This window comes from Loxodonta africana, chromosome 21, assembly GCF_030014295.1.
Source record: "Loxodonta africana isolate mLoxAfr1 chromosome 21, mLoxAfr1.hap2, whole genome shotgun sequence".
Classification (NCBI taxonomy): Eukaryota; Metazoa; Chordata; class Mammalia; order Proboscidea; family Elephantidae; genus Loxodonta; species Loxodonta africana.
Window position 1 is genome coordinate 76,255,458 of NC_087362.1, and position 14,237 is coordinate 76,269,694.

The 14,237-nt window shown below is 41.5% G+C and overlaps 1 protein-coding gene across 2 annotated transcripts in view; it reads left to right on the forward strand.

Annotated features, from left to right (window-relative positions):
• The window catches only part of LONP2 (lon peptidase 2, peroxisomal), a 120,525-nt gene that overhangs the window by 41,767 nt on the left and 64,521 nt on the right, over positions 1–14,237 (forward strand). The window contains exons 6-7 of one of the 2 annotated variants that reach the window (XM_010596137.3): positions 2,923–3,020; positions 12,732–12,990. In XM_010596137.3, coding sequence (XP_010594439.1) covers positions 2,923–3,020; positions 12,732–12,990 — 357 coding nt within the window. The remainder of the gene's footprint in view (positions 1–2,922; positions 3,021–12,731; positions 12,991–14,237) is intronic. The other variant, XM_003416345.3, reaches the window with a different exon arrangement.

The following is a 14,237-nucleotide window of genomic DNA, read 5'->3' on the forward strand; positions in this document are numbered from 1 at the left end:
AGAATGGGAATTCCAGAACACTTAATTGTGCTCATGAGGAACCTTTACATAGATCAAGGACCAGTTGTTCAGACAGAACAAGGGGATGCTGATTGGTTTAAAGTCAGGAAAGGTGCGTGTCAGGGTTGTATCCTTTCACCATACCTATTCAATCTGTATGCTGAATAAATAATCCGAGAAGCTGGACTGTATGAAGAAGAATGGGGCATCAGGATTGGAGGAAGACTCATTAACAACCTGTGTTATGCAGATGACACAACCTTGCTTGCTGAAAGTAAAGAGGACTTAGAGCACTTACTAATGAAGATCAAAGGCCACAGCCTTCAGTATGGATTGCATCTCAACATAAAGAAAACCAAAATCCTCACAACTGGCCCAATGAGCAACAACATGATAAACAGAGAAAAGATTGAAGTTGTCAAGGATTTCATTTTACTTGGGTCCGCAATCAACAGCCATGGAAGCAGCAGTCAAGAAATCAAAAGATGCATTGCATTGGGTAAATCTGCTGCAAAGGACCTCTTTAAAGTGTCAAAGAGCAAAGATGTCACCTTGAAGACTAAGGTGCACTTGACCCAAGCCATGGTATTTTCAATCGCATCATATGCATGTGAAAGCTGGACAATGAATAAGGAAGAACGAAGAAAAATTGGCGCCTTTGAGTTGTGTTGGTGAAGAATATTGAATATACCATGGACTGCCAAAAGAATGAACAAATCTGTCTTAGAAGTACAACCAGAATGCTCCTTAGAAGCAAGGATGGCGAGACTGCGTCTTACATACTTTGGACGTTTTGTCAGGAGGGATCAGTCACTGGAGAAGGACATCATGCTTGGTAAAGTAGAGGGTCAGCAGAAAAGAGGAAGACCCTCAACGAGATGGATTGACACAGTGGCAGCAACAATGAGCTTAAGCTTAACAACGATTGTAAGGATGGCACAGGACCAGGCATTGTTTCGTTCTGTTATGCATAGGGTCGCTTTGAGTTAGAAACGACTCAACGGCACCTAACAACAGTATAGCATGACGAAGGCAAGAGAGGACACTGAGAGAAACACAAGAGTAAACCGCAACTGTGGTAACTTAGACAATCCTGCAACAATGGTATATAACAAACAACAGTTTACAAATGGACAAATAGGTAGGTAGATATACCAAGAGGTGTGGGAGGATGTAAGGGAAGACACCCTCCGGCAGATAGAGGTTTGGTGATAGCTATTTCTACATACGTCACTGTAGGCGTGGCTTATACAGAACACACAAAGGGTGAAGTCAGGGAAACCTCTGAGATACAACAAAACAACTCGTGGGATGAAGTTCGTAGGCTAGAAGGCAAAGGACCATAGACTCGGGGGACATCTACGTCAGCTGGCACAATAGTATATAAAGACAGTGTTCTGCATCCTACTTTGGTGAGTAGCATCTGGGGTCTTAAAAGCTCTCAAGCAGCCATCTAAGATACAACTACTGGTCTCTTCCCATCCGGAGCAAAGGAAAGTGAGGGAGACCAAGGCCTCAGTGGACCAATTAGTCCAAAGGACTAATGGACCACATGGACTACAGCCAACACAGCCTGAAACCAGGAGAACTAGATGGTACCCAGCTACCACTACCAATTGCTCTGACTGGGATCACAGTAGAGGGCCCAGGACAGAGTGGGAGAAAATTGTAGAACCGAAAATCAAATTCACAGAAAAGACTGGTCTGACGGATACTATGGCCCTTGGAAAGGAAGCTATTCCCAGAGACCACCTCCCAGCCAAAGAGTAGACAAGCACATAAGATAAACAGTAACACCTGAGAGGGATGTACTCCTTCGAACAATCAATTAAATGAGATCAAAAGGGCTTTATCTGCCTAAAAGCAAAGATAAGAAATCAGGAAGCCTTAGAAAACCAGGGCGGAAATAGGGAGAGTACTGACAAGTTATGGGGAATGAAACCGAGGTCATGGAACACTTTATGTACACAGTATTGAATGAGAAACTAATTGGCTCTGTAAACTTTCACCTAGAGTACAACTTAAAAAAATATTAGTACGGTAGTTGAGGGGAATTTTATGTTGACTGTCCCTAGTTAGGAAACCCTGGTGGCGTGGTGGTTAAGTGCTATGGCTGTTAACCAAGAGCTCGGCAGCTCGAATCCACCAGGCGCTCCTTGGAAACTCTACGGGGCAGTTCTGCACTGTCCTGTAGGGGCTCTATGAGTCGGAATCGACTCGACAGCAGTGGGTTTGGTGGGTTTTGGCCCCTAGTTAGTAAACGCGGAACATCTATCACGTGCAGAGCCCTTGGTTAAGCATCACATATATTACAGAAGTTGCGTTTTTTTATTAAATATCTAGTATTAGCCTACTTTTATGAATCGACCTCATCTGTGACTCAAAAAAATATTGTGTTATGAGGGGTCAAAACCAAAACCCGTTGTTGATTCAATTCTGACTCATGGCAACCCCACAGGATAGAGTAGAACTGCCCCGTGTGGAGTTTCCAAGGAGTGCGTGATGGATTGGAACTGCCAACCTTTTGGTTAGCAGCCGTAGCACGTAACCACTACGCCACCAGGGTTTCCATTGTGAAGGATAGGTACTTAAATCTTACTGTGACACATCAATCAACGGATCCCTGTGACTTGAGACTCCCCATGATCTCAAAATAGCCAGACACTGGCAAGACCATATTTCAAGGATAGAATAAGGTACGGAGTTTTTCTCCCCACTTTTGCAAGTATCTGTTTATTTAGTTTTGTAAATACATTACAAAATAAACTTTATTAACTAGATTTTTTTTTTTTTTTAACTTTTTCAGATTTACTTAACCAAATATGAATGATATATCTGGTCAAGAAAGGGAGACGTGCTTGATTTTTCTGTTATTATGGAATTCTGTGTTCTTGAACATGTTTGCTATGTGTTTTTTCCCAGCAGACTCAAAAAAATGCCTCAGTCAATGCCAGAATATGCGCTGACTAGAAATTATTTGGAACTTATGGTGGAACTTCCTTGGAACAAAAGTACAACTGGTAAGCCAACAAAGTAACACCTTTTTACAGCCTAACTGCCGCGCAGAAAGCTCACGTAGATTCTGAGTTCACATTCTTTCCAACGTTTGTCTCACTGTTAACGTTAGTTCCTGATGCAAATTCGTTAGACTAAACTTGTATCACCTGAGTCTTGGGATCAGCTAGGAAAAGAGGGTGCCAGAGAAGGTGCCTTTTGCCTGACTTTGAAGAAAGTAGGACATTTTCCTCCACATAAGAAGGGACACATACTGGGTCCCAGGACATTGCATGTTTAAGATAAAATACTTGCCTGTTAACCTAAAGAGAACCATCCTTTCTGGAATTGAGAATTTCATTTTTTATTTTTTGTCTCAAAAAGTACCCAGAATGAAGCATATGTGTGCTGAGGTAAATTTAAGTTTAAAAACAGTCCCCTTTTTATTACTTTTTTGCATAGGCTCATTTATATTTGTTAATGGATGTGGCTAGGTGTTAAGATGCAAGTAACCTAATCATCTTCCCTTTTTTGCAATCTTCAGGTTTCATCCCTGTCGATAGTTCTTAGGTTCTTGTTTTGGGAAACAGGTGCAGTCGTACGTATTTCTGTTAATGCTGGTCTTCCTTCGTGAAGACTTTGTAAGTTTGCATTCATCCCATTCCCTGAATTTTGGTTTGTCTTTCTGTTTGGATGTTTGTGTATAAAATTAAGAGGCTACTTCACATTTTGTTTTCTCTTAAATACCGATAATCCATAACTTTTAACTGTGGAAGGAATTGTGTAGGAGCAATACTGGTAATTTTTCTTATTTTCGGGCTTTATTATAGTATAATTGGTATACAGTAAACTGCAGAGATGTGTACATTTTGATTAGTTTTGACGTATGTATGCGCCTCTAGAGCCATCATAATTAAGGTAATGAATATACCCATCACCAGGTTTGTTCGTGCTCTTGTTATCCCTCCCTCCTGCATTTCCTCCTTATCCTCTCCCATCCTCCAGCACTACAGATTGGTTGATATTTTCTAAAATTTTATATAAATAGAATCATTTAGTACGCCCTCTTTTCCCTCTGCAGGTCTCTTTCACTCAGCATAGCTGTCTTGCGCTCGTCCACGTTGCCGCGTGTCAGTAACGTGTTCCTTTGCGTTGCTGGAGTCGTGTTCTGTCGTGTGAATACATCCTGATTTGCTTACCCGTTCACCTGTTGGTGGCTGCTTGGGTTGCTCCAGTTTTCTAGTCATTACAAATAAAGCTGCTATGAATTATACTGGTAAATTTAATTTTTAAGTGATTTCACGTTCATGTGCCATGAGAAAATATCGGCTTCTAGTTTTGCAAGTGTTTTACCAAAATACTAGTGCTATAAGCTGAAAACACAAACCGAAGTAGAATTTCTTGATTTAATTCTTAGTTCATGTTTTTTCTGAAAACCCCACAGTGAGGTGAATGCAGTGGAGCACATGTTCCCATTGAATCGGCCCCTTTTGTCACCTGAATTCATTTTGAGTTCAGATGTGTGTCTGGATTCAGCCAGGGTCTTGGGAAGCCCGTTTTGGTTTGGAGAATCTGTGTCTTATCCTTTAGGTGAAGTGGTCTAATTCTGTGAGATCTGAAGAAGACACTGCCCTGTCAATTTAGACTGAGGAGAGAAAGTACATTTCAGCTTTAAACATGTTCAAGTGCTCTGCAGCTGTTTCATCTGGCAGACCTCCATGTTGATGTTCGTTTGCTTCGTATTCGTTCCTGCCGTTGATGGAGCAGTGGCAGTTTTCAAACCGTGTTACTGTCTCTCTTGACAGTAGGCCAGTGCACAGTGTGAGGAACATCTAGATAACTTGGTCACAACAGTTGTCTTAGAAATATATTTTGAAATTTAGGGATTTTCTTGGTAATATTTTTCTGTTCTCAAGGATTTTTTCCTTGTGGCAAAATATATAACAAAACATTTGTCATTCGCACCATTTTTAAGTGTACAATTCAGTGACATTTACGTGTTGTGCAGCCATCACTGCTATCTATTACAAATGTCTTCCATCACCCCAAACAGAAACTCAGTACCGCTTAAGCAGTAACTCCCACTTTTCTTCCCCCCCACCACCTGCTAACTGCTAATATACTTTTGTCTCTATGCGTTTACATATTCTAGATATTTCATAGAAGTGGGATTATACAGTATTTGTCTTTTGTGTATTATTCCACTCAGCATAATGTTTTCAGGGTTCACCAAATTGTACCATGTACTAGATCTTCATTTCTCATTGTGGCTGAGTGACATTCCGGTGTATGGATATACTGCATCTTGTTTATCCATTCATCTGTTGATGGACGCCTGGGTTATTTCCACTTTATGGCTTTTGCAAATAATACTACAGTGAGCACTGGTGTACAGATATCTGGGTCCTGCTTTCTAGTCTTTTAGTTATATATCCGGAAGCGGAATTGTTGGACCGTATGGTAATGCTCTGTTTTACTTTTTGAGGAACCGCCCCACGGTTTTCCACAGTAGCTGCACCATTTCCACCAGCAATGGATGAGGATTCCAGTTTCTCCACATCCTCACAAACTCTTGTTATGCTGTTTTTCTGATAATAACCATCTTAGTGGGTATGAAGTGGTATCTTATGATGGTTTTGATTTGCATTTCCCTAATGACATTGAGCATCTTTTCATGTGCTAATTGGCTATTTGTATATCTTCTTTGGAGAAATGTCTACCCAAGCACTTGGCCCATTTTTTGATTGGGCTGTTCGTATTTTGTTGTTGACTTGTAGAAGTTCTTTATACATTCTGGATATTATACCCTTTTCAGATACATGGTTACCAATTCTGTGAGTTGTCTCTTCACTTTATTCATAAAGTCCTTTGATGCACAAAAGTTCTTAATTTTGACCAAGTCCAGTTTATCTAAATTTTATCTTTCGTTGGAGTCCAGTTTATCTAAATTTTATCTTTTGTTGGAAGCCCAGTTTATCTAAATTTTATCTTTCGTTGCTCATGCTTTTGGTGTCATACCAAAGAATCCTTTGTAAAAAAACTAGATCCTGAAGTTTTTCCCCTGTTTTCTTCTAAGAATTTTATACTTCTAGTTCTTAGATCTAGGCTATTGATGCATTTTGAGTTAATTTTCTTGTATGGTTTGAGGTATGGGTCTAACCTCATTCTTTTGCACGTGGAGATCCAGTGTCCCACCAACATTTATCGAAGAGACTACACTTTCACCGCTGGGTGGACTTGGCAGCCTTGTTGGAAGTCAGTTGACCACAGCTGTATGGGTTTATTACTGGACTCTCAGTTCTGTTCCATTGCTCTATACGTGTCTTTGTACCAGTACCATACTATTTTGATTACTGTAGCTTTATAGTACAGTTTGAAATCAGAAAGTATGAGTCTTCCTACTTTGTTCTTTAAGATTTTGGCTGTTCAGGGCCCCTTGAAATTGCACATGAATTTGAGGATTGGTTTTTCCACTTCTGCAAAAAGGCTGCCTGAATTTTGATAGGGATTGTGTTGAGTCTGAGGAGCCCTGGATGCACAGCGGTTAAAGCTAACCGAAAGGTCAGCAGTACAAACCCACCAGCCGCTCCACAGGAGCAAGATGTGGCAGCCTGCTTCTGTAAAGATTTACAACCTTGAAGACCCTATGGGGCTGTTCTGCTCTGTCCTATAGGGTCAATATGAGTTGGAATCAACTCGACGGCAGTGGGTTTGGGTTTGGTGTTGAGTCTATAGATTGCTTTGGGTGGTATTGCTGTCTTAGCAATATTAAGTCTTCCAATCCATGGACACGGGTCATCTCTCCATTTACTTAGGTTTTTAAATTATCTCAGCATTCTTTTTTAGTTTCTGGCATTCAGGTTGTTCACCTCCCTGGTTACGTTTATTCCTGGGTGTTTTATTCTTTTGGATGCTATCGTAAATGGAACTGTTTTCCTGATTTGCCTTTCAGATTGTTGATTGCTGTGTATAGAAACAACTGATTTTTGTGTGTTAATCTTGTTCCCTACAACTTCGCTGAATTCATTTATTAGCTATAGTAGCTTATATGTAGAGTCCCTGGGTGGCGCACGCAGACAGTCAAGCACTCAACTACTAGGCAAAAGATGGGCAGTTCAAACCCACCCGGGGTGTCGTGCTTCCGAAAGGCCTCAGCCATGAAAACCCCGAGAAGCGGTTCTGTTCTGTACACATGGGGTCGCCATGGTTTGGAATCGCCTTGATTGGGCTAACAACAGGCTTTCTTGTGGATTTGTTTAGATTTTCCACATATAGAATCATGTCATCTGCAGAGTTTCACGTCTTCCTTTCTGATTTGGATACCTTTTATTTCTTTTTCTTGCCTTCCAGGATTTATTTTTAATTAATAACCTAAGAAATGCGGGATGGATATAGTATGATGACGTGAAAATATAAAAATTTCAGATTTGATTATTTGCCATCAGTAGCCTAGTAAGTTGTTCCAGACTTCTTCCTCTCCTCACTTGTCCTATTTATAAAGTGCAACTAGTTGCTGTCATTAAATGCAGAATTACTAGACAAGAATTTTTATCAGGCTTTTAAAGCGTAGTCATAGAAATTTCTGTGCAAATTTTTACTGAAACGCAGTGTTGACTCCCAGTCTTTTTTTAAATAACCATGAAAATGGGGCATAGGCATTATTACCTTCACAGCGAGGGAAGGATGCCACCCACAGGCCAGGAACTCAGAGGAATTTCTGTAGAGTGAGGTTCAGATGGGACTGGATTGAGCAGGATGGTGTTCTACTGGAGCTTGGAGCCCTGGTGGTGCAGTGGTTAAGAGGTTGGCTGGTAACCAAATGGTCCGCGGTTCAGATCTACCAGCTGCTTCTTGGAAACCCGATGGCGCCGTTCTATTCTGTCCTGTAGGACCACACGAGTCAGAATCAACTTGACAGCAACAGGTTTGGTGGTTTTATACTGGGGCTGTTGTATAACCTCCCTCTGAAAAAAGAGTAGTGTCAAAACAAGTAGAGGAATCCTGGACCGTGCTCCCGCCTCAGTGTAAAGGGCTGAAGGTCGGCATCTGAGACAGTTAAGAAATCCTCAGTTTGGTGCCTTTAGTTACTGTCAGGGGCAGCATTAAAAGGCAGCTGTTAAAAAGACTTAAGTGGCTGCACCAAAAAGATAATCAGCAGTCCTGGAGGTGCTTCTCCCTGAAGCTCTGCAGCTCTGATCCAGCAAAGAACCTGTGTACATCTTCTAGGAGAGTCGCCTACAGCTGAGCTTGCCCCCTGTTCTCATCAGGCTGCTGATCATCAGTGACTAGGGAGATGATAGTGATCGTAACAACATCAAAACATGAGGTACTGGGATGCAAGTGGAATGTGTTGGCTCCATTTTAAAAACAAGCACCAGGTTAGGATAGATTTTTTTACTGTTCAAGACTAAAAAAGAAAAAAACCAAACTCGTTACCAACAAGTGGATTCCAACTCATAGCAACCCTACAGAACAGAATAGAACTGCCCCATAGGGTTTCCAAGGAGTGGCTGGTAGATTAGAACTGCTGACCTTTTGGTTAGCAGCTTGAGCTCTTAACCACTGCAGCCACCAGGGCTCCAAGACTTAAAAAAAAAAAAAAGCAGCTGTAAAAGCAAAGAGGCCTGTGAAAAGGTTCTGTAAGTTAAGGACAGGTGGGTGTACATAGCAAACAAGGAGGCTCATTTTGAAAAATATTTGATACAGGAAGTAAGAACATTTAAGGCAGCCACTACTGTGTGCTTTTTAATTATATGTATATGGAATCTATGAAAAAAGAAATGACGGGTGAGATGCATTTTATAGGCAGGCAAATACAGACCAGATAGTTTAAGGAAATAATATAGTGGAACTAAAAGTATTATAGTTTTAAAATGTATCAGGAGCAAGTAAAAAGCACAATCAGCCTTGCAGAAACTAATCAGAATGGAGGATACACTTGAAATACTAAGAATGCAAAGGGAAGAAGTGAAAAAGATGTCGCATGATGGAGGATGAAAAGTAGAGAATATAAGGATTTTCGGTCAAACAGGTATGAAAAGATTTCCTTGGAAGCGGAAAAAAAAAAAAAAAGCAGATGGACCTCAGACTTGTATAGCATCAAATGCCAGAAGGCATTTTGCAACATGTTGAGAATTTTTAAGGAAAACATTCCTTGGGGTTCTTTCGGAACCTAAGATGTAGTATGTGCGTTGGCATTAGTTGAGTACTCGTGTACCCATCATGAAAACCCTTCTCGTTGTTTAGCATTCCTGCTAAGAACTCAGGATGGGTAAGCCATGGTGTAGGAGGAGCCACGTCAAGCTTCGAAGCCATTATTACGTCGAGCTAGGTCTGTACGTTTGTGGTGAGCGTGGTTATAAAACCACGCAAATGTCAGGATTCTTGAAAGAGAAGCCTGCCTGAGAGTGGGGATATTAATCAAAATCAGAAGGTGGGAGGGGGAAGAGTAGGAGAAAATGAGTTTGCTTATTTTCCCATCTTAAGAGGAGCCTGCCTTCCATGGTAAGTCAGTCTTTCGATTGTAAGTACAGAAATACACATTCAAATAAGCTTTTAAATTTTTTATATGTAGCCACAGGTGTTATTCAAAATAGGAAATGTGTACTCTAAATCACTAGAAAGAATAACCATAAAAAATATAGCCTAACTGGAAAAGATAGAAAATAATATAGCACAGAAATTACCTTTCCTAAAAACCTTCAGAGAACTTCCTTTTAAATTGTCTTGGCATATTTCTTGGAAGACATTCCTTTCACAGTGTTTTCAGTTTTCCCTGAATGATGTGTAATCTGTTCTTATTTTACTAAATATTTTAGGCAGGAATGGATGCTGAGTTACAACAAGTTACTTTTTAGGTACAAAATGATATTTTCATGGAAAGTTTTTCTCCTTTGACATGGCAATGTAATAAATATATTGATAACCTATGTAAAAACGGCATGGGGGCGGTGTCTGACGTCCTGTCTCTTCAGGAGGGAAACGGAGAATCAAGATCAACAGTCCAAGGCTGATTCCCGTGAGGCGGAGGTCAGACAGGCCTCCTCTCTGCACCATCTACCAATTCTAACACCAGCCGTCCCTCACATGCCACGCTCTACTTCTCTGTGGGTTCAGTAATTCACTGTAATGGCCACACACAACTCAAAGACCATACTCACGATTATGGGGCTTTGGGAACACTCAGGAAACAGTTCTTCCATCAGGATAGCCTCTTCCCAGTCGTGTTCACTGGCACACCTCTCGCTGGCCCTCAGTCTCTGCCCAGAGTCACTCAGCTTTCTCTGTGGGCCAGGAAGCCCACTGTACCGTCTCCTGCTGCTGGGTCTCTCCTTCCTTGGTGGTGGTGGACTTTTCCTCTTTGTGCTGGAATTCACTCTTTTTAAGGCAAAACTGACCAATCCCCTTGGTAGGCCACAATTAACCTATCACAGATCACCTGGATAGGAGTTAGAAGACCATGGCTAGAAAGGCCACGTACAAAAGTAATTAATCGTACCACAACCTAACATTGAACCTTCTTTGCATAACTAAAATTCATCCCACTGGGATTTCATAGATTACTCTGTTAATGGATTTGATTTACTAGCATTTTAATACATAGAGCTATACAAAATGGGATTGGTCAAAATTTTCCTTTGTTTACTGTGGTAGGTTTAGTATCAAGACTAGCATTTGAAACAGTTCGTAAACTTTACGTTTTTCAGTTATTCTTTACTCGCTGATTTGGTTCTGAAGGTGGGAAGAAATGTTATTCTTTCCTTCCAACATGGCTCACCCAGAGACCTGGCAATATCAACAGTACTGTAATTGTGTGTGTGTGTGTGTAATTGTGTGTGTGTGTGTATGTATATATATATATGTGTATATGTATGTATATATGTAATTAGGTTTTTATGAATTAGCCTGGGAACCAAGCCTCCATTTAAAGCCATTTTTCCCATAGGAAAATGCGTAATAGGTTCCAAATAACTGACTTAGGGACAGACTTGTGTTGTTTCTTGGCTGGCTGGCTCTCTTACCGCCATCCTCCTCTGCCAGCTTGATCATGTGACTGTATTACCCCATGGCAGCCACCTGGCTGGTGAGAGCATTTTGGTAAACCTGATGAAAGCTTGGCTCCAGAAACAAAGTCTAACTCATACCCTCACGGTGAGACTTTAGTTGATGAAACTTTTCTGTAGGGAAGTTGGGCCATTCTTCAAAAGGTTTTTTTTCCTCAACCCAGCAATTCCATTTATAGGAATTTTGCTTTAGGAAATAATGACAGGTATGTAAAGATGAGTTACCAGGGTACACGTCGAAGTGCTCTTTATAAACGGTGGAGATCTGTAAACGCCCAGATGCCCAGCAAAGCATCTGAATGAATTACAGATAATTAAATAATGGGATATTACGGAGCCACTAAAAATGCCACTGAAAAATACATTGAACACTGAAGGGTGTTTGTAACGTATTAAGTTAAAAGTCATTTTGCAGAACTTGAAGGCTCTGTATGATCTCATTTTGAAAAACAAGTATGTAAGTATACACACAACACACCACACACACTGCAGACACACACCACACCACACACTACAGACACCATGCACTGCACACCCCACACACACCACATCCACACACCTTACCACACACAACACACCACACATACACCACACTACACACCACAGATACCACACACACACCCCACACACTACACCTACCACACACTACACAAACCATACACACACACCATACCACACACACACACCACACAGACACCACACCACACGTACCACACACATACACCATGCAGTATACACACCACACACTCACATACCCCACATACCCTGCATCCACACACACACCACACCACACGCTATATACACTGACACCACACCACGCACTGTACACACCACGCACTCACACACCCCATACACACCACATCCACACACCATACCACACACATACACATGCCACACACACGTACCACACCACACAGACACCACACCACACACTATATACACATACCACACAAAGCCTGAAATTTACATACCAAGTGAAGGTAGGAATGGTGTCTTGAGCACATGAGATTATGGATGACTGTTTACTTCCTTTTTTTATTAGTGTCCCTAGGTTATGTGAAATGAACATATATTATTTCCATAATAAGAAAATACTTTTTTTTTAAGGAAGTAACAAATTTGAGCACAGATAGAGTATATGGAGATGATGTCTCCGTAAGAAATAATGTGTATCTAGAAAATCATTTCTAATGAACTAACATGATAATAATGATAAAAAGTTGCTGAGTTTTTGATTATGTATCAGCCAAACCAAACCCATTGTTGTCGAGTCCATTCCAATTCATAGTGATCCCATAGGACAGAGTAGAACTGCCACATAGTCTTTCCAAGGGTATAAATCTTTATGGAAACAGACTGCCACATCTTTCTCCCGTGGAACAGCTGGTGGGTTCGAACTGCCGACCTTTTGGTTGGGAGCTGAGTGCTTAACCACTGCACCACTAGGGCTCCTTTTAATTGTGCAGTGTGTGCTATTTCTGGAGGCACTAAATCTTCTTAAGCAGAATAACGAGGTCTGGGTTTCCCTGAAGACTCATTCAGAAGGATCCAATTCAGTCTGTTCTTGTCACATCTTTTTTTCTAAAAAATATCTTGACTCTTGCCAGGCTTGAAAGGAATTCTTTATTTCAAAATTGCATGTGCTCAGATTATTTGTGTTGGGTTATTCGACAGATCGTCTGGATATTCGGGCAGCCCGGATTCTTCTGGACAATGACCATTATGCCATGGAAAAATTGAAGAAAAGAGTGCTGGAGTATTTGGCTGTCAGACAGCTGAAAAACAACCTGAAGGGCCCAATTCTGTGCTTTGTTGGTCCTCCTGGGGTTGGTAAAACAAGTGTGGGGAGGTCAGTGGCTAAAACCCTGGGCCGAGAGTTCCACCGGATCGCCCTCGGAGGGGTGTGTGACCAGTCTGATGTCCGAGGACACAGGTGAGTGCTCTCTGTGTCATCTCTGGTTCTCTGTCCTGTGTGGCAGACTAAGCAAAAAACCAAACCAAACCTTTTGCCATCAAGTCAATTCTGACTCACAGTGACCCTATACGACAGAGTAGAACTGCCCCCGTAGAGTTTCCAAGGAGCACCTGGTGGATTTGAACTGCCGACCTTTTAGTTAGCAGCCGTAGCACTTAACCACTACGCCACCGGGGTTTCCGTGTGGCTGACTAGAGCCCCGAAAAAGACAAGGCATACAAGGCTGTTGGTCGCAGTCTGAACGGAAGGGACGTTTAACAGCACTTACGTCATGGATTGAATTGTGTCCCCTCAAAATATGTGTCAACTTGGCTAGGCCATTGTTCCCAGGATTGTGTGGTTGTCCTCTGTTTTGTGATCTGACTTAATTTTCCTTTGTGTTGTAAATCTTGATCTCTGCCTGTGGCTAATGAGGCAAGATTAGGTTATGTTAAAGACGATTAGGGTCAGATGCAACACCCTTACTCAGGTCACAGCCCGATCCAATGTAAGGGGAGTTTCCCTGGGGTGTGGCCTGCATCATCTTTTATCTTACAAGAGATAAAAGGAGAGAGAAGCTAGCAGAGAGAGAGACCTCATGCCACCGAGAAAAAAGCACTGGGAGCAGAGTGCATCCTTTGGATCTGGGGTCCCTGCGCTGAGAAGCTCCTAGACCAGGGGAAGATTGATGACAAGGATCTTCCCCCAGAACCGACAGAGGAAAATGCCTTCTCCAGGATCTGGCACTCTGAATTCAGACATCTAGCCTCCTAGACAGAGAGAATACATTTCTGCTTATTAAGCCATTCCACTTGTGGTATTTCTGTTACAGCAGCACTAGGTGACTAGGACAACTTACTTATTACCTTTACCCTAATGGTATACCCAACTAACCCTGATATTTGTATGAGGATGGATAGCTAATATGCCTCAGGTTTCCTGGAATCCCATTTGAATGTAATTATAAATTGTTTGTAATCGGATATTATATTGTCTTTACATTCATTTTGGTCTAGTAGCATTCCATAAATAATGACCCATAACTCTTATAGTTTAAAAAATAAATGTGATAGCTGGGGCAGGCATGAGGAGGTAAGAAATCTCTGATAAATGTCTTCTGCTTGCAGTTTAAGCTTCCTTCTGTAAACGCTGGTTTGCAGTATGCATATGAGTGATAAGGAGAAACATTAGGATAACTACTAAGGCTTATCCTTACACAGCAAGTC